At 32.9% G+C, this 21610-nt stretch overlaps 3 protein-coding genes across 3 annotated transcripts; all 3 read left to right on the top strand.

The window, feature by feature from the left end:
* The first annotated feature begins 4481 nt into the window (after positions 1-4481).
* Positions 4482-9916, top strand: LOC132748349 (uncharacterized). Its single transcript, XM_060737938.1, has 4 exons — positions 4482-4980; positions 6681-7062; positions 8037-8848; positions 9294-9916. The coding sequence occupies exons 1-4, from the start codon at positions 4900-4902 to the stop codon at positions 9447-9449; spliced, it is 1431 nt and encodes a 476-aa protein (XP_060593921.1). The 5' UTR covers positions 4482-4899; the 3' UTR covers positions 9450-9916.
* Positions 9917-10651: 735 nt separating this feature from the next.
* LOC132748348 (uncharacterized) lies at positions 10652-13134 on the top strand. The gene is made up of 3 exons (XM_060737937.1): positions 10652-11348; positions 11468-11921; positions 12286-13134. The coding sequence occupies exons 1-3, from the start codon at positions 11160-11162 to the stop codon at positions 13098-13100; spliced, it is 1458 nt and encodes a 485-aa protein (XP_060593920.1). The 5' UTR covers positions 10652-11159; the 3' UTR covers positions 13101-13134.
* Positions 13135-18578: 5444 nt separating this feature from the next.
* Positions 18579-20512, top strand: LOC132748347 (uncharacterized). Its single transcript, XM_060737936.1, has 2 exons — positions 18579-18761; positions 19029-20512. Exon 2 carries the CDS (start codon positions 19040-19042, stop codon positions 19472-19474), a length of 435 nt encoding a protein of 144 aa, XP_060593919.1. The 5' UTR covers positions 18579-18761; positions 19029-19039; the 3' UTR covers positions 19475-20512.
* The last annotated feature ends 1098 nt before the right edge of the window (positions 20513-21610 follow it).

Genomic DNA, 21610 nt, shown 5'->3' with positions numbered 1-21610 from the left:
GGTTAATTTTGTAAAAATATCTAAATTAAAACGCAGAAATAAAATACATCAATGCGAGAATGATGACACCGCAGAAATAAGATACGCAGAAATTTAAAACCCCTTATTTTAAACAAAATCGCAGAATTTTAAGCCCGCAGAAATAAGTATTTATACGGTATATTAATGATTAATTTGTATTAATTCAATATTGTTAAATATTTAGTTATTGTCTATATATGTGACTTTATTTTTGATAAGGCATTGTAACAGTACTACTTCTTAATTTGACCTTTTTTGTATTAGGGGGAGAAGCCCTTAATTAATTCCTTACCAGTAAGTTTTATTGTACACGATGGTGATAGCTTGAAAGGATTTAGCTAAAAAAGATACTACATGAATCTTTTTTTTTTCCTATTGGATTGTAAAATATTTATTGATTGTCAAAAAACTATATGGAGTTCTCCTCGGTGACATTAAACAGTCCCAGCTGGCCATACATGCAGGACCTTGCAGACCATGAGACAGGGTGGTCTGTACCAAGACAAATCCGATATCGAGACATGGTGGACAGGACAGACAGTGATGTTCAGATCCCCCACTCAGAAAGGAAGTTACTACACTCAAGGTCCTGGTCTTCAATTACTTCATTTGCTTACTTGGAGAAAAGGTGCCGGAAACAATAGTATGGTATCACAAAAAGCACAGACTGTGATAAAAGTCAAACCAAAAAAGATACTATAAACTGAATTCATAGATTATATAAAAGAAATTTATTAATTCTTTAAGTTTATAGTTTACATAAAAAAGATACTGAGTATTTAATTTTGATATATAGCATATTAACACACATAAAGTGCATTATGCCATATAAATTTCAACTTAGTGCTTAAATACTTTCTGATGCACTCAGTAAGCAAACATGATTTACTAATCTTTGGATTCCCACATTCCTCTCCACCTAGCTCCAATGAGATCCACTTGGTTGACCATAACATGTACCATACCTCATATTGTTTGTTTACAGTTTGGAATGAAAATATGAAAGTTTATTCTAGATATTATAAAGCTTTTATTAAATTTCACAAGGCTTTCAACACACCAACAATGTAATTGTCATTTTATTTTTTTGAAAATGTGTTGGACTGCTGGTCTGATGCATGTAGATGCTGTGTTGGCATATAGCGATTCCCCTCTTTTGTGTGTGTGTGTGCATGCATGCGTGCATGTGTGTGTGTTTTATACATTATATAGTTAACATCTTTTGAAAACATCTTGTCCAATTTCAACCAAACTTGACTGGGTTGTTCCATGAGTAAAGGGCTTCCAAAGTTGTTCAAAGTCTTAAATTAGGTCTAGAGCATAGATATTTTGCAAAAGGTATTGTCTGGTAGACATTCACAAGATTTTCACATTATACCCTGGGGGTCAAATTAGCCCTGCACTAGGGTTCATAGATTTTCCTGATATGTATGTAGTTTAAAATTAAAATCTTCTCCTCTGAATTGACAAAGACTAGAGGTTTAGAGGTTAGATATTTGTCATGAAACATTTGGTAGTTAACCTCTACCAAAATTATTCACGTTACAGCCCAAGGGTCAAAATTAGCCTCACCCCTGGGGTCATATATTAAGGTTTTCCTTATATGTATATAGCCAAAACTTTTTAAAAAATCTTTTTATCAGAAGGTTTAAGGCTTAGAGCTTAGATACTTGGCAAATGATATCATCAGTACGTCCTTTACCAAAGTTGTTCAAATGTTGCCCCTAGTGAAATAGCACCAGGGTGTCATAGGTTTTCCTTAAATGTATAAACATGTATAGAAAAAAAAACATAACAAATATTCTCCTCTGGATTGACAAAGGCTAGATGTTTGATATTTGGCATGAAACCTTTACCTGTGTAGTAAACCTCTATCACTATTGTTCAAATTATAGCCCTGGGGTCAAAATGGCTCTGCCAAGGAGTCTTTTTAGGTTTTCATTATATGGTATGTATAAAGTAAAAAACTTTTTAAAAAATCTTGTCTGAAGGTACAAGGTTTACAAGGCACCATGGTGTCTTAGGATTTCCTTAAATGTATATACATGTATGGAAAAAAACTTAAACAGTATTCTCCTCTGAATTGACAAAGACTAGAGGTAAGATATTTGGCATGAAACATTGTGTAGTCAACCTCTACCAAGATTGTTTTAATTTTAGCCCTGGGATAAAATTTGCCTTGTGGGAGGGTTGGGGGGTCATTAATTTTCGTAATGTACTTGTAGTAAAATTTAAGAATGTACAAGGCTAAAGCTTAGGGCTTTGATGCCTAAATTTTGTCAAGTACAAATGCTTTTATTTTGAATCAATAATTGCACTATGGAGTGCATTTTTTTCCAGTGAAGGCGTTTTGCATGTAAACAAAAATGTTCACCTAACTTTTAAGTCTTGCTCATGCTGAATGATTCAATACCACATTTTTGTAGACTACAAACCCGCATGTTGGTCTTGTTTTTAAAGTAATAGATAAAAGCACTGAAGACTCTATTTTACTATTTCAGCATTGTATACTGCAGATAAAATCAAAGCACAGAAGGCGCTGAATTTGTTTGGGTCTCAGAATGTAAGAAAGGTACAGGTTGTGAGATTATATGTATAGTGCCACCAATGCTTTCCAGCGTTTTAATTGTAGTAAATTGGACGAATTGCAACACTGATATTCAATCCAATGTTTATTTGACTTAAACAATTTGAAAAAAAAAATGAGTTGCCTTTACTAGGATTTGAACTCCAGACCTCTCGCTTCCTAAGCGAGCGCGAAAACCCTTCAGCCACGGTGAATTTATATGTGAACGGCCTGAAGAAAACCATATTATTCTAAATTAGGGCTTGTAATGACTAACACAGATGTAAATAATCCTGGAGCTTACTATAAGCATGTTTATTTATAAAGAATCAAAGGGCTGCAAGTTCTGTGGTATTTTCTGATCTTTGCAATCTAAATCATACTGTATATCTGTATGTATTTTCCTGTATAAGTTTATTGTATTATAATTCATTTTGCAAGGCACCAGAGTTTTATACATACGAATTCTGCATAACTAGACTTGCATCAAAATATCATTTATGTTCATTTCTTACGACAGCTACACTTTATCCTTGCATATCATGGCTACTTCCTTAACAAAGACACTTAAAAAAGAATTAAAAAAAAAAAGTTTCCTCGACTGGGATTTGAACTCCAGACCTCTCACTCAGTAAGCGAGCGCGGAGAAGTTATACAAACAATGTCTTAATAACATCAAGTCATTCTAAATTTAGAACTTCCATTGCATTTCTGGTTTTGTACTCCTTATTAACTTCGAGGTATTTTGTTCAGGGTAAACCTGTTGTTTAAAATAATATAGCGAAAATCTTCTCGCCCAAACAGTCTGACATGTAGCACTACTCGGTTTGTGTAGTATTCGGTAATCTACATCGCTAAAAATAGTATTTTCATTGATAAAATCATATTCATCCCCGTAATTTGTGATTGTGCATTTATTGACGATTCTATAAGCCAACGCTATTTTTAAACTTTGAATGCGTTGTAATTTGTTGGATACTTATAACAAAATAAAAACATTTCTTTCTTTTAAATCGCTAGTTTTAAGCTGTTTTGAGAACTACTTGTTGTTAGGTTTGTCGTAAACTTCTGTGTCAGAGATTGAATGTCCGCTTTTTATTTACTTATTTTCGATCAGAAAATACAATAAAACAATATTAGAAATCTTCGACCATTCGGGAATTATTTTGCTTGAAAATTAATGTGCCTGCCTTTGACCATCTTTACGAAGTGATCTCCCCTGAATTTTTCAGCGTTAGTGTACATATAAAGGGAAGAACCCGCTTCAAAAAAGTGGACTACTTTCGGCATTTGCAATTAACAGCATTAGACTCTGAAATTTCGCTACCAGTATTTGTTTGGTCTGACGACCCAAACAAATAAAAACGGTCTTTGCAAACTGGTTTCTGTATTGCTCTTCAGTTTCGCAAACCATATAGTCATGCCTGGGAAAACACAGCACTAGTCTGTAGGAACAACACCTCTTTCTTGTCCTATTAATAACTTGAGAAGAAATAAGCCTAGATTTGTGTTCGAAATTGACTGTAACCAGAAGATGACTTCTATTGAGTTCAGTAGATTAAAATCACATGGTCTTGATGTCAAGCAATGTATACCTCAGTGCTTGCAGTGCTTTGATTTAAAAATATGTTAATTGGCATTGTATGTAAAAGCTTTTATTTCATTTGATGTTGATCCACATATTCTTACGCATTCACAATTTTATTCTTATTATTTATATGCACTGTACAACGCCGTTGAATATTGTTAAATAGAAACAGGCGTTTAATTAAATAAAAAGTTTCAAGTTTCATGAAATAAACGCCCCAAGTAGTTGTTATATCATGTCTTTCGATCTACTCTCCTCCACTTGAATAACGTGATGTGAATAACGTGACGTACTTTATATAATTATTTTTCAGCTATTTGTTAAGCATAGCAAACTTTACTTAAAACGAAAACATGCTAAGACATTCATCTCTAAACCAATAAACCATTCTAAACAATCCAGATCGTGTTGCGATTTAAAGCAGTAAATTCTTATTAGATTTTAGTGAATATTATAGTCATTATGTGTCTTTATTATTAACTGAGTCAGAAACTGGTGGCAATATCAAATTCCTTTCTTATTACTTCATGCACATATATACAAGTATGACATGACACAAATATTATATCACAAATTTACCGCACAAAGAAGAACAAATCAAATGTACAGGTTACAGGTGTTATATTTAGAAAATTCTTATTTATTATTTTATATAAGAGGCATTTACACGTAGTAAAACATTTTGTGGAATAAGAGATCTTTGTTTGTAAACCTGGTATTTATAATGAGTGATGAAGGTGATAAACAAAGTGTTCGACCGAGAAAACAGAGACATGCTTTCTACAAAGTCTCCACTGGATTATCGGTAAGCTTGTTTGTTAAATTTGAAATTCTTTTAATAAAAATTTATACAAATTATAATAAAAATGATTTTGTAAACATAGGTTCCGTTATAAATCACACATTTTCATTATTTTCGTTTGGTTACTATTTATTTATGTTTTTCACTTTCACTTCTACAACCTTTGTCTCTTATCAATTATACATATGTTTGATATGATGTCTATATTGAATTAAACCATATTAGTGTTGTTTTTTGTATCTGAGTATAATGTTTGATGTCTAATAAGATAATAAATGTTATCAATAAAGCCTGACAGTATGATAGAAATCAGGACAAAGCATAAGTATGTAAAGTTGACTCTCACTATCTCAAACTCTTTTTACTCGAAATTCCAAGTAATTCGACGAATTTTTAAAGTCCCGTCACAATTACAAATTTTCTTAGACTTCGGTTGTGTTGGTAGGAATTTTTTAGTCCCAACAATGGAGTTTAAACTAGGGCCGGGAATCATATTCGAATATTCGAAACACTACCGAATATTCGCACATTGAAAAACGAATACGAATATTCGAAAAAAAAAGAAGTTTTTTTTGTTATTACTTTCGAATTTCAATTAAGATAGTAAATTAAACCATTGACCTTCACTTGACCAGGTGTTCACACGTTTGCACGATTATCGCCAATAAACTGTGAAAACTTTGGGGTCTAGTTGATCAAAAGGGCACCCGTTTCACAGTTTGCCATTTACCTGTTTAACAGAAAATATTGTAATTCTTTCCGATTTTAATTATCTTATTTATTGTTTTCTGTGCAATAATCTTTCCGATGAATCAGTTATTGTCTTAAATTTTGTGAAGACGAAAAAATCGACACGCATTAATCGGTGCTTTATGAAATTATGGTCAGGGTCTATATTCCGTCAAAATATATTTATTCCGTAGAAATTTAACTCCGTGTGATTTATTGCGTTATAGCTAAATTCATCTGAAGAATATTTTAAACCTTATCTAATATTATAAATAAATAAAAAAATATATTAAAGTTAAGTTTCAATATAAATTATGTGTTTTTGGGGCTAAGAGGCTACGGTGATTCATATTACTGTCGAATTACCTCCCGTTAATAAGACAAATGATCAGCAGTCGGATTAACTGAATAAAAGGCAATCAAATTATGAATTGATTTCAAAAGTAAACATTTATGTCGATTTACAATATATAAAATAAAAAACTTTGACGTAGTAATATAGGAATTTTAATCGTCGATTATTCCAAGCATATTAAAGTAGTATAGTACTCGACGCAATCAATTTCGGATACGTATACGTCAAATAGAAATATTGGAACAAATGTTGTAAAAACGAATATTCGAACATCAAATTCCTTATTCGTTCCCAAACTTTAAACATATTTTCCTATCATGAAAACAGTCGACTAATCAATGGTAGGCGACGTCAAGATATATTAGAATCTAAATCTTATCTTGATCATATACGACAAAGAAACAAATTAAAATGTATTATTTATGTGTTTTTTAATCTTTATCATATATGTATATTCCCTAATGAAAGGAGTTTCTAGACTTTTGATTGTCTAACCTAATGAATGTTCTCCTTCAAATGTGTCCAATATACTGTGATATTTCAAAGTGACAAACGGCTATGAACAATTGTTTACTTTTAAAAACACTTAAATTGTTCAATCTTGCCATTTAATTTTTAGGTTGAGAAAGTAATGGAGGAACTTGGTATTTCTGAACCTATACGAGAAACACTTGGTAAACTGCTAAGTCAACTTGCTTCAAATAGCGTTTTATGTAAAACATACGCTGATGTCTCAACTCAAACATCATTCGATGATATGCCAGGAGAAATTGACGCAGTAGAATCGTCAGTTGAACGTGACACGGATGAGACAGACGTTAAAGTACCGTACGAAGATTGTAATGTTATAGATGAAAAGAATATTGACAAGGAAAGTCCTTATGATAACGTCGCATTTAAAACTCCAATGAACACAGACTATGGTAACTATTCACTACAGATCCGGGAGAGGCTTATTACAGAAGAAACTAGACGACAATCTGCAGTTGAAGTTAATACAGGTTGATATCTACTTAGAAAATAATCTGTCCCAACAAATGTGTTTAAATTTCTATCTCAATAAGTTTAAAGTTTTGCCTTATTAAAGTAAAGATTAAAGCCTTTAAAACGTGAAATAGTAATATGTAAAGTTGTTGTATAATTATATATTCAAATTAAAAATCAGCCGGTTACTTTTTACACATCAGTACAATTTAAATTTCAGTTAACCAAATATTTAGGGTGCATTAGTAGCACAACACAAATAGGTATAGAGTTAGGACGCTAGAATGGTTTACCAGTGGAACAACGATTGTGTTCCCACTGTCAAACTATGGAAGAGGATGAAAAGCATGTATTATTATATTGCCCTCTATATGAATTCATTCGTAACGACTTGATTAGAGAAGAACAAATGTTAAACAGTGATTTTAATACCCTCTAAGACATTGATAAAGTAGGATATATTCTCTCTAATGCAGATATTGTGTTTTTTTACTGTCAAAACCTCTTTGTTTAACATACTGCACCAAATTGTATAAACGTTGGTTAAATTTAACCACTGGGTTAATTAAAACAAAGTTCATACAGTTGGGTGCTAAATAGAAAAAAAACAGACATTTATTTTATATAACTATGTGTTTTTATAGATGTACTTTTAAGAAAAGAGCTTTGCTTATCTTCTAAACCTGATTGGATTAAATGTGACTATAATAGTTTTTCCTTTATTGAATATCTAAGGTACCTTGTAACACAAATATTTTACTTTACTTCAGAAGATTACTTTTTAACACAGATTCCCAACTTGGGTTCAAATTAGCAAGAGTATTCAGCTTCATGGTCTCTTATAAATATGCGCATCCATAGTGTATTTTATATGTATTTTAATTGGATACATTGATAAGAACCTAATAATCAAATACAATATGAATTCAAATTTCTGCACTGTATCTTTGAGATGTACAAACTTGGTAAATCGACATAAATGTGTTTTCAGGAAAATATGATGAACGCGAATGTCTAGCAAATGCCATACAGTTTCACATTGAAGATCTGATTGACGGAGTTATTTTCCGAGACAGCGAACTGCCTGACTGTCTTTTAGCTGATGGTTGTCTCACAGAGGACGAATGTTCATCGGTTAGAAGAATTCGAGATAGAAAAGATCAGATCAGAATTCTTGTAAGCTTAATTAACGGGAGAGATGTGTATGTGCTAAGAGGATTTCTGAAACGCATAAAGGGACACAATCAACATGTTGCTGTTAAAATACAAGAGAAGTTTGAAGATAATAAGCGCAAAGGTTTAGGACAAAAACTATGTTTCCTGTGCCAGCTCAAAAATAACTTCAATGTAAAACATATAGCAGATTCTCTGTGGGCAATACAAGTAATTGATAAAGGCGTTTATAATACAATTATCTTTTCTGATTTACCGACAGGAGCACAAGAAACATTATGGTGTAAAGTATTTCACTCTCTGAACTATTTGGACCATCAACAAGCTGAGTTAGCCCATCAAACGATTATGAAAGCATTGACGAGGCAAAACCTGTTTACATATCTAGCTGACGGAATAAATGATATGTTGATGAAGAATCATGGAAGGTTAAGTTGTTCTTGTGAACAAAATTCATTATTACGGAGGAGACATAATTTCTTAGCTGAATCAACATCTGACGAATCATTTCTTCCCCGGTCAAGTTCGGACGGAACACCAAATGATATAGCAAGTACTTATAGCACAGATGATAGAACTATTCCTAAAACTGTATATAGGAAACCGGATAATGTGACAGAAGAACGTCCGGTATATATATGTTTTAAGATAGTAAAGAAAGTTTATTGCTATAACGGATACACCCATTTATTTAAATAATATCTGAAGACTTGTTACCATGCAGTTAATAAAAACTTTAAATTTTCGTTTTGGTCAAATTTCATTGATGAAAGTAAAAAATAAAACGTATAATAATAATAACACATAAAAATCTATTATGAACCAGATGCTAACGTTGTTGAGAGACCGCTGACAACTAGAATTTACCATACGAATAGCCGTGAAATTCAAATACATGTACATATTTGTGACACGCTTCAAAAGATTTTCATTATTCTATTCATGTCTGTAAAATCGTATTAGGTTGAGATTTTTTTAAAATATGTCTGATCTTTGATGTAATAAACAGCGCATTTAGACAAATGCCGTCTTTTCACATATGTAACCTTTCATTTTCATGTTTATTTTATTTCAGCTATTTCCTACAAGTCTTCTTCAAAGTGCCAACAAGCAACATGATGTTGGGGACAGTATACCCGAATCTGTAACAGATGAAAGTTTATTGGAATTTAACTCTCAAACATTTCCTAAAACAAGAAATTTGACTGATTTTTCACCTCAAAGCAATTAACCACCAAATACTGTAGATGATTATATGACAACTGCACATAAATAATGTTGCTGTAAAGGGTGTGGCTCGAACTTAATATAGTTTGATAGTTTGTTGGTATTTTTATGTATAAACTTTCAATATACGATGACAAAAGAAAGCTATGAGAGCGTAAATTGAGTGACATCCGGGTGTAAATTCTATTACGTAAGTGGTTTGAACAAAACAAGACTAAGTGCTAAACATAGCATAGTTATAATAAACATATTCTAAAGTGGATAAAGCTATATGTCTGTTGCAATCTCTTTTTAATTTTGCAAAAAGAAAAAAATACCGTTTAACAAACTTTTTAAAGATCGTTACAAAGAACTGTAGAAAGCAAAATATTCATTATTTAAGAGATACTGAAAACGAGTTTGAATTAAGTAGATTTGTCAATATAAGCTGATAAGGGAAAGAAAATGGATTTATACTACGTCGACTATCCTGTTGTTTTAATATATCATGTTGTAATGTTTTAAAACAGAAAAAAAATCAATTAGATTATTCAAACAAAAAGCGTAATACACACTTTCAACCCATCTACAAATAGCTTTAAACACACCTTAAACATATCTACAAATAGCTGAGATGACCTTTCAACCCATCTACAAATAGCTTTAATGACCTATCAATCTATCTACAAATCGCTTGAACGATCTTTTGTCACATCTACAAATAGTCATGATGAAGAAGGGCTTAGTGCCGCGGCTGTCATTTATACCTGAAAAATAAAGAGATATCAGTAAGGAAAATGGGAAGGGCGGGTGGGATGTTTTTGTTTGTTCAGGGCAGTTTCAGAGCCTCAGGGCCTGGATCAAAAAGGAATTGCAGAAGCATGCTGAGAACATTAGTGTAAGCTACGCCAGTCCAAGCTTTAACCAATCTTACATAGGAACTCATTAGAAACAATACGTAGCACTTAGTAAACGTTAACGTTAAAGTTAATAATGTATAGTGTATTTAAATCATACCTAAAATTTTATTCTTTTCATACATTCGTTAAAGAGGTTATGTTTAAGAAAACAAAATCGAATATTTTCTAAGTTTATGAAGTTGAATGTGTGAAAACGTAAAATATCCCCTTCTAGTTCTGTAATATAATATTGCGGAATATCACGTAGGTACATTATCATAAAAATCCCCCACTAAAAATGTTTATGTAGTAATTTTAATTATATGGATAACTACCATACATTATAAACGTGCGATATATGATTTCAGATATAATTTTAGATATGATTTAAGTTATGATTTCTATATTATTTGGTAAAGTCAAGCATGAATCACGACGTTATTTTGAAATAGCGACCAGGAAGAACGCTGTGTGTATTATATGTCGTTCTTTCAAATGATCACAGAGATATTCTAAAGTTATTAATCTTTTCTTTACCGATATATTTAGGTAGACGTTGGGTTGTAAACTTTATGATACATGTTCAACAAACAAAACTGTGTCTGGTATTTTAAAGAAATATGTATAAGATATGCACGCAAATAATATATCTTATTCTGAAATGTTTTCAAAGTGATCGGATGATACTAATATCAAATTAAGAAGTGTTAAATAAATGTGTAAATTATATCAACACGTTCATAAAAAATAATAATTATGAAATTTAAGAGGCTTCAATAAATGTGTAATTTTTTTATAATTTGTCAACACGTGTATACTTTGTAATTGTTAAAATAATGAATAAAAAGAATATTCGACCGAAGTCGGAAGGTTTGATCAAGCACATTTCACAACCGTTGAATGTCAAACATGGCCTTCATATAAGTAAAGCATCAGTCGAGGAAACTTCTGTACGTATAGGACATCAAGCAGCTTCACCGCCAGCCCCGTGCCCTGGTAACAAGGATGATGTAGACCAAATTACGGTATTCATTTAAGTAACTTTTAACATAAAACTAATTAAGTCTAAAGATACCTTTCAACTCGTTCAATAAATTCAGTATTACAATTTACACTCATTTAATATCCTTTATTTCTTTTACAGTTTCAGGAGCATGTCATATCACGAGTGCTCAGAGAGGAGATAATCCCGGCTCTACGTTTTGAGATAAGTGATATTGTAGAAGAAAAGATTAAAAATGTTCACAATGAACACGTTACAACTACAGAACATTATCACTGTAAATCATGCACGTGCGATGAACTGACACAACCGCAGATTCCCGCCCAGAAGTTAGAGGATAGTCCGAAACCATGTGCATCCATATTTCTCGAACAAAGTCACATACTCAACGACGCACGTAAAGAAAATATATCAACAGTAACAGGTATTGAGTTAACAGGAGAAAAAAGGGAACAATTTAAGAAGAAATGTTTTAGTAATCCCATATATAATCATAAAGGTCAAATATTACTGATACACACAGAACATGGGACGAAGCTTGTGAAATATGGTTCAACAGAACCTAATTTGAAAGATGACGCACTGAACTGTCAAGGTACGTTATACATATTCATAATGTATAATATTGAATATACTACATTGAGTACTACATCCATGTCTTTATAACAATTTGTAATTCTAGATACTATTTTGCATATACAAAAGCGGTTTACTTTTTAAAAAATTCTCCATCAATGTAGAATATACTTTTACAAAAAGACAAATAAACAAACAAACAGACGAACGGACGAGCAAACGAACAACAAACAAACTTATGATAAAATATAAGATCATGGTAGAAAATTTTATATCCTAATACCCTATGTTTTAAAATTCTTTATAAGCATCTACAATAAGAACGACTTTTTATTAGATACCTACAAAGTTGTAGTTGTGCAAATATGTTTCAATATTTTCAGGTAAACCCTTAACTGAATCGGATGAAAGAGAATGTCTAGCAAATGCTTTACAGTGTCACATTCACGAGCTTGTAGATAGTATTGTGTTTAAGGACAGTGAGCTACCTGACGCCCTTCTTGTAGATAATTGTCTCACTGAAGACGAGTGTGCAAATGTAAGAAAAATATCTGACCGTAAGGATCAGATTCGTGTCCTTTTATGTCTTATAAAAGGCAGAGATTTTCATATTCTGAAGAAATTTGTGAATCATGTTAGGTCTCACAATGAGCAGGTTGCTAATAGTATTGAAATAAAGTTTGAACAGAATAAGAGAGAAGGAAAAAGATGTACAAAATGTGCACTCTGTCAACTCACATCTCATGTTAATCTGAAGTATATAGTTGATGACTTATGGAAGTCTGGTCTGATAAATGACGGATTGTTCAGCATGATCGTACAGACGGACAAACCGGCTGGTGCCCAGACTGATCTTTGGAACGAAGTGATCGATTCTTTCAACACATTCAGCGTACAAAGTCCAGCCGATGTATCTCATACTCTGATAAACGCACTGACAAAGAAACAACATTACAGCCAGATAGCAAAAGGTGTTAGGTGGATGATTTGTACACATAAAAAACTAGTGTGTGGTTGTAAACTACGCGACAAATATATTCCAGAGAGATTATTTAGTTCAATAGTATCCTCTTTTTCTCCTCAGTCTTCAGAAACAGATATTTTAATCGGTCTGAACGACGACGCATGTTCCTCCATCCATTCAACGGAGTCTGACAACCCTCAAAACGAAATTAAAAAGGATGGACAGGTTTGTTAGTATTAATAAGAAGAAAATCACAAACAATTATTGTCTGTTTATTAATCTTTTTACTATTATTATAATCATTTTAGCATTTATTTCTTTTTATAGATGATAATGAACTGAAAAGTTATTTAGATCAGTTTCGTCACGTTGTTTCTATAAGTTTTTTTGTACTTATTTTCTTCATATTATTATTCTGTCTTTAATAACGAGAAATTGTTGATTTTTTTAATGAGAAACGAAACACAGTGCTTGATCCCTCTTATATTGTATCTAACATTTTTTGTTTTAAAATCAGGTACCTTTTGGATTGTTACCAAGGAGACAAATTTATCGATGAAAACATTGTTCATGTCAGTACATGTACAACCAACAATTCTGGACAAGAAGTTTCTTTAGATGCTGGTATAACTGGCTCCGGTGACAAAAAGCAATCGCCGCCAGACATCAGTATTTCTACGAAAGGTCATTCCGTGTTGACACAATCATTTTCTGGATCAATAGCTACAACCACTGAAACAACGTCCGCTCATTGCCAACCGAGGAGACCATCTGTAACAAGACAACACGCTGTTTTGACCGACGACTGGGAAATATCACATGTCTGATATAATGTTTTGTATGATATAAAATTGCATTGATTGTTATGATTTGTAGAATGACTGTCAAATCATTGATATGAATATATTTCATAGTTTATACTATCTATATAAACATAAAATATTTTTCTAAGGTTTCATAAGAGTTTTCAGTTTTCAGCAACATAGTATATATGAACAGATGTAATTGACATTTAATTATTCATTTACTCAACATAACAGATATTTTATAAAAGAGAACAGAAGCCCAGATGTGTGTATAATCAACAAAAAACGGCCGATAAAATAGCCGATATACACCTCTCCGGCCGATGTTATTTCGATTCTAACACGATAAAATAAGGAAAATCACTAATGTTATTTTTCAAGCGGAAATAACTTCCGGTGCTGATTTTCGTATAACGCTGCTCGATTTTCGCACCCTACTGTTGCGAAGATATAGAAATTATTAAACAAAAGAAATAATAACAGCGCATATACAAGTAGTCCATAACCGGTGTTTATTGGCAGTTTAACACCAGTTTTTTCCTTCTTTGTCTATAGTGACAAAATCACGTGAGGGTTAGAATCAAAGATATTAATTTAATAGTAAAATGTTTTGAAAGAATATTCTGTAAAACATTTATTAACAGCAGCTGCAACAACAAACTTTACAAAGTAATTAATATTCTACTGAACCAATGAAAGATTAATTATTGAAATTCTGTCTACATTTGTTTTTACTGTTTAAATGTATGTGTCGATTTTCAAGTGTTTTAAATCTTGCCATATATACATGTATTTACCAACATTAATAAAACTAGATTGTAAGTTCAGCCTTCTGATGATTTAAGTGATAGGTGACGAAATGGAACGTTGACCTGGGTATTTCTCTGCACCACGGACTTTCTGCAAGAAAGGTAGTGCTAGGAAAACTTTATATTCAAACAAATTTGTCCATATACAGGGTGTTTCATAATATGTGATACACTTTCAAATAATTGTTCCTTTACTGATTTTATAGCTACAAACAAATTGCTTATACCAAAATAAATAGAGGATATTTGTTTAGTTCAGTGTAAGATCGGAATATATTTCACCGAGTGAGCACCAAAAGGTATATTTCACGAGTGGCACAGCCACGAGTGAAATATGAACTTTTGGTGTTCACAAGGTGGAATATATTTTGATCTTACACTAAACTAAACAAATTTTCTTTTTATTATATGCAAAGAAACGTTTTAAAAAGACATTAAACCTAATACTGAATGAAAAGCGCGCCAAATAATAATACAACGTGACGTCATTTACGACGTCATGTCATTAAGTTGGTACCCAGTTCTGTGCACGCTGGTATTTTAGTGAAACAACGTAAGGGGCTTAAATTCAAAACAGTGAAATTATCAAAGTGGTAATTTCACTGTTTCAAACAGTGAAATTACCAGTTTTTATATCACTGATATATTTCTATAAACCACCGAAAAGCATGTAATAAACTAGGCACTTCGCCATTTTGAATGCGACGTTAAATACTGGAAAACGTTAACTTCATAACGTCATGTATGACGTCATTATTATCTGTTATTTTCAAGATGGCGTTGTCCACGGAAAAGTGTCAAGATATCGCAAAATTGTAATATGAACATCATTCTATCATATCTGTAGGAAAATGTACCCTGCCAATAGAAGGGTGACCAGGCTACAAGTAAGCAGAGTAGTTAAAAGATTTGAGCAGTACGGAAGTGTACTTGACCAGAGACACCGAAACCAGGGCCATTCTTTTTCCAAGACCAAGACTGAAATACCGAGACAATCAACAGTGACCGCTATTTGTCTCTTCTAAAATACAACTTTCTGCCTGCACTCCGTCGGAAAGGGGTTGATATGACACAAACATGGTTTCAACAATATTGTGTCGCTCCACACTTGGCCCAGAGAGTTCTTGAATGACTTAAAAGAACATTTGACAAACGATTTATCTCTCTGAAGACGGAATGCACTTGGTCGCCCCATTCTCCGGATCTCAGTCCTTTAGATTTTTTTCTTTAGGGCTATCTAAAGGACAAAGTCTACAACGTGCAGCCAAAGACAACAGATCAGCTTAAACAGTCCATAAGATGTGAAATAAGAAAGATTACTGGTGACATGTGCAATAATGTGATGGAAAACTTCATGAAACGTGTGGAGATGGTGCGACGCCATAATGGACGTCATTTTGAGTACATGCTATAAATGGACGTAGCTTTAAATATTATTGGTAGGTTAAATAAGGAAAAAATGGACAGCATTTCCCTTTAATATGGTACATTTTTCATTATTACTGACATTCTTACATAAACGAAACATTTGATTAAAAGTGTATCACATATTATGAAACACCCTGTAGATCACTAGCATATATACAGAAACCTAGAATCAATAGTGATAATAAAATTCATAAAGAGTACTGACAGATCTTAGTAATTCGCATATAATCGGTAGATCTTGGTAAGTCCGTGCTTACCGACTGCGCTTGGTAATCCGGTCATTACCGACTGCGCTTGGTAATTCGGTCCTCACCGACTGCGCTTGGTAATTCGGTCCTCACCGACTGCGCTTGGTAATCCGGTCATTACCAACAGAGCTTGGTTATTCGGTCCTCACCGACTGCGCTTGGTAATCCGGTCCTCATCGACTGCGCTTGGTAATCAGGTCATTACCAACAGAGCTTGGTAATCCGGTCCTCACCGACTGCGCTTGGTAATACGGTCATTACCAACAGAGCTTGGTAATTCGTTGCTCACCGACTGCGCTTGGTAATTTATTACAGTTACAGAGAGGGTTAGGGCCTTATCATAATAAATCTAAAATATGCACATTGTGTATATCCAAATGTTCTTTAAGTGTATTATATGGTAATTTTGATCACGAATACATGCTGGTTTACCTATACATCACCTTTTTTATTTCAAAGTTGTTGGAGCTTGATATTTTGTCATGTAAATGAATACAAAGTAGCGAATAACAAATGAGAATTTGTAATAGGAAGTGTACAAAAATTTAACGTTAATTCTTATTTGTTTGAATTTAATTTAGAAATAGTGACAATACATATTTAATTTTACTGTTAAGATATATGTGTCCATTTTCAAGTGTTTTAAATCTTGCCATATATACATGTATTTACCAACATTAATAAAACTAGATTGTAAGCTCAGCCTTCTAATGATTTTAGTGATAGGTGACGAAATGGAACGTTGACCTGGGTATTTCTCTGCACCACGGACTTTCTGTACGAAAGGTAGTGCTAGGAAAACTTTAGATAGGAAAATTTTAGATTCAAACAAACGTGTCGATATAAATCCATCTTATTCCAACATGATTGGTAAATTTATGAAATAGTACTTGAAGATCTTGGTAATTCGGTCCTGATCGACAGAGCTTGGTAATTCGGTCCCCACCAAAAGAGCTTGGTAATTCGGTCCCCACCAACAGAGCTTGGTAATTCGGTCCCCACCGACAGAGCTTGGTAATTCGGTCCCCACCGACAGAGCTTGGTAATTCGGTCCCCACCGACAGAGCTTGGTAATTCGGTCCCCACCGACAGAGCTTGGTAATTCGGTCCCCACCGACAGAGCTTGGTAATTCGGTCCCCACCAACAGAGCTTGGTAATTCGGTCCCCACCGACAGAGCTTGGTAATTCGGTCCCCACCAACAGGGCTTTGTAATTCGGTCCCCACCAACAGAGCTTGGTAATTCGGTCCTAACCGACAGCACTTTGAATTTTCGCATGGTAATTCATAACTTAATGACGGAGTTCAAAAGTCGGCTATGTAGGCGTTATAATTTTAAATCTAAAATTCTAAGTCCAAATGTTCTTTCAGTCTATTATTTTCTTATATACATGCTGGTTTATCTAGATTTATTACATGTTATGCAGTAGATTACTGAATTATAACGGTTAATTATATTCTGATAATTTCACAGAAATGATTACCAAATATAATTTCACAGTAGCCGAACTATATTTGGCGTAAAAATAAAATATTTATCATTAATGAATGTTTTTTTTTCAGCGGAAATGTAGTCAATCATAATAAAAAATGTACGTGATAACTGTAGTTTGTAAATATTTACTAACGTTGTGCTGAAAAACATCTTAAATCTAAAAATAATCATGGAATTATATTTTGCTTCAACATTGTGACGTCATTATTTGATGACGTCATGAAGATAAGAGCATGACGTTACGCGGCAAAAATCAGTAAAATGGTGTAAAAATCGTTAAAAAATCATGAAATAAACAGAAAATTTGTTTGTTTTACATGTAAAATCAAATAATATTTCACTCGTGAACCCCAGCTATTATATTTTCACTCGTGGCTACGCCACTCGTGGAAAATATTGCATCTGGTGTTCACTCGGTGAAATATTTTTCGATCTTACACTGAAACAAACAAATATCCTCTATATCATCTTTATATTTCAAAGCTACTGGAGCTTGATATTCTGTCTTGTCAATAAATAAAAAATAGCAAATAAGAATTTGTAATAGGAGAGTACTGCATACATAAATTTAACGTTAATTCTTATTTGTTTGATATGTTTTATTTTGAAGCTCCTATGCTAAAACTAGTTTTGCCACTCCTGCGATAATTGAACTGAATGATTCATGTCACGAAACGAAACCGGCAAAAATTACAACTGTGTATTGAACAAGTTTTGATTTTATTTAATCGTACAGTCATGCCGGTGTTATATTACCGAGATAATTGCCATACCCGTTAAGTCTATTGATCTGTATATACATGTCCAGTACTGTATATATTGATTTAACTATGTATTGATATTGAACATGTCTATACTTCGTATTGAACTTGACGGATTTTGAGATTTAGCCAATGTGTACATGCTTAAAATATTTAGCAAACTGCGCACTTTACCCGATATTATTTCATGACATTTCAACACACGATTTTTGTAAAAACTGCAACGTTCGGACATGTGAAAATTTGATGTATTGAAGAACCCATACGTATTTTAGGTTAAATTAAATCATGTGCCATGGCTAGATAGAACTAATTACATTGTATAAGGAATAATAGTGAGAATTTTAAGGTATGTACACGTTTCCTAGTTTTTGATTAATTGTATAAAATATCAAAAGTACTACACTAACACTGTTTGCAAATATCAACAAGTTTATATGTGTACTAAGTCATCTTAAATATAATGGACTTTTTTTAACTTAGTACTTCTGCACTCGGTTCAATCTGTCACGGACTGTAACTCCTAACGAAATGTTTTAAGTCGTCTGCTTTTGCAACAAATCAGGTTTTTAATCAGATAGAAAAATATTATGTAACAAAATTGATTTCATTCCAGACTATTACAAGATGAAAGGATTAAAAAGGCGCAGTTCGTCTGGTCTAAATAGTAACTCATACAGGGTACCAACAAAACAACGGGGTGTTGACGACTCGGATTCAGACGACACTTTATCAGTCGCCTCCGAGGATTCTGTTAAAAAACATCCTGTTAGGCGTATGGTGACAAGAAAAAGTAGCTATGGACATGAAAAACCCTCCATGCCAAGTAAAGAAAGCACAATGGGTGGAGTAGTTACGGCGTTTCTTGGACTTAGATCTAGAACAATAGTTAGAGAAACGATAGAAGAAGAAGATGAACGACCACCACCTCCACGAAAAATGTTAAGTGCAAAAAGAAGACTCGCCAAGAAAAGTTCATCAACAGGTGATATTTATCCGTCTGCTGCAGTGTCTTTAAGGAGAAAGTTTTCCGAGTCAAGGGCGGCAACTGCTCTTTATTAACGACAGCCTAATTCAGAATTCTCTATGTCACATCTACTTGATTTTAGTCCTTGTCGAAACAATCATATGATCAAAAATATAACCAAAAGGGAATTCCTATGTGCCACATCAAATTGAAATGGAAAATTGAAATTGAATACCGCTCAAGCCGGTGCTAGCTAAAAATGGAAAATTGAAATTGAATACCGCACAAGCCGGTGCTAGCTAGGGGCGTGAGGGATGTTGCATTTTTCTATTATCCCTGATGTACACTCAATCAAACCAAGTCTGCAATTTTCATTCCGGGGGATCACACTTCATCCAGATTTTTAAATATTAGCAGAATTGCTGCAAGCGTCACATAATAACAATTGTTTTCTTGCAGAAAAATTAGTTAATGTATAAGAGTAGTTGCAAAGAAGGATTTTAAATCCCTGTAGCAGTTCGCAAGATATTTCATATATGTACATGGTACTCCTTTCAATGATCATTGAAATCATACCCAATATAATTCATTATTGTAAAATAGAAAAGCCGTTGTAGATATTTTCTCTGTGAATTTAACTAAATATAAACATGGACATACGGGTTCCAGGATGCGTTTATTAGATAAAGAAAAGAGATTATAGCTAAATAGATTGTGTGTGGAATATACTTTCAGCCTTGCTGGTTTAGCTTTAACAAGTGACAGTTTTATCTCAATAAAAACTTGAGTGACAAAAACATATTTTAGACAGAATTGTTAACCGTGAATGCGAAATATATATGATACATTTCTATAACCCTCGTACATGTATATAATTTTCAACAAAGGAATTAAAACACTATCAGTGATCATTTTGTATACAACTAAACATGTAAGATTTAATACTTCGTTATCGAAGCATGCATGTGTATTTTTGCTCCTCTTTTTCAGAATTAAATGCCTTATTATATAATAATCGTTTTTAACTTATTTTCTAATTTTTGCTCATGTTATTACTGTGCAAATTGTAACCAGTTCTTCTTATTCATATGAGACAATAGAAGATACTGCTCACATAGACAAGCGCCATACTCTACTATTTTCTATCAATAACCGATTTAAACTGAAATTATTTATTCATTACTCCAAAATTATAGCTTTCAAAATATTAATGCGCATTTCCTTACAACTGTGCTAAGTCATATTATTTTATGCTTTCCAGTGTTTTATTGTAATATATCAGATGATTATATTCTGATAAACCATTAGTGAAATTTATAAAATATAATTTTCACTGTACTGTAGCCGGACTATATCTGAATGCGGATGAAAAGAAAATCATAACTAAATGGAATAACAGGCAGAAATAAATGCCGTCATGCGTAAATTTTGCTTCTTTAGGAAAAGAAAGTCGATGTCATCATACATCATGTTAAAAATGAAACAAAATTAGAGAAATTTAACAGACCTAAATTTCAAAATTGATGATGTGACGTCATGATATGATGACGTCACAAAGGCGAATGCGTGACGTTACGCGGCAAAATCAGTAAAAAATACTTTAAATGACTTAAAAAGCATGAAATAAAAAGAAAATTTATTTGTTTTACATATAAGATTGAAATATATTTCATTCGTGAACACCAGCTATCATATTTTCACTCGTGGCTACGCCACTCGTGAAAATATTGCATCTGGTGTTCACTCAGTGAAATTATATTTCAATCTTACATGCAAAACAAACAAATATCCTCTATGTAATCAAGTATTTCATGTTGATACCATTGATAGTTTTCAAATAGTTCTACTTTAAAAGCAATTTTGACCAAAAACCCTACAAATTGTGCCTGGCCATGAACAAAATCAATGCTTTGTATGATGTCAGAGTAAACAAAATGCCGTACTGGGTGAACAGGTCACGCTCAAGGTCATCTACAAAGTCAAATTTTGATTTCACTTGTAATCCAGAAACATAGATAGCATCTCTGTGTTATCATAAGATAGTGGAAGTTAAATTGCCAATACAAAACTGTAGCTAATGTCTACATTTGAAGGTCATAAATTAAAAAAAAATATATCAATGTTAACTTATTAGAAAGGTTATTTTAAACACAAAACTAGTTTATTAGATCTAAATATTAAAAAAATTACTATCTTGAAAAATTCAAAAGTACACTCGCGTTTGAGCTGTT

This window comes from Ruditapes philippinarum, unplaced genomic scaffold (assembly GCF_026571515.1).
Source record: "Ruditapes philippinarum isolate M1 unplaced genomic scaffold, ASM2657151v2 ctg475_1_1_1_1, whole genome shotgun sequence".
NCBI lineage: Eukaryota > Metazoa > Mollusca > Bivalvia > Venerida > Veneridae > Ruditapes > Ruditapes philippinarum.
Note: the sequence above shows the minus strand (reverse complement) of the source record. Positions and strands in the feature narration are given on the sequence as shown.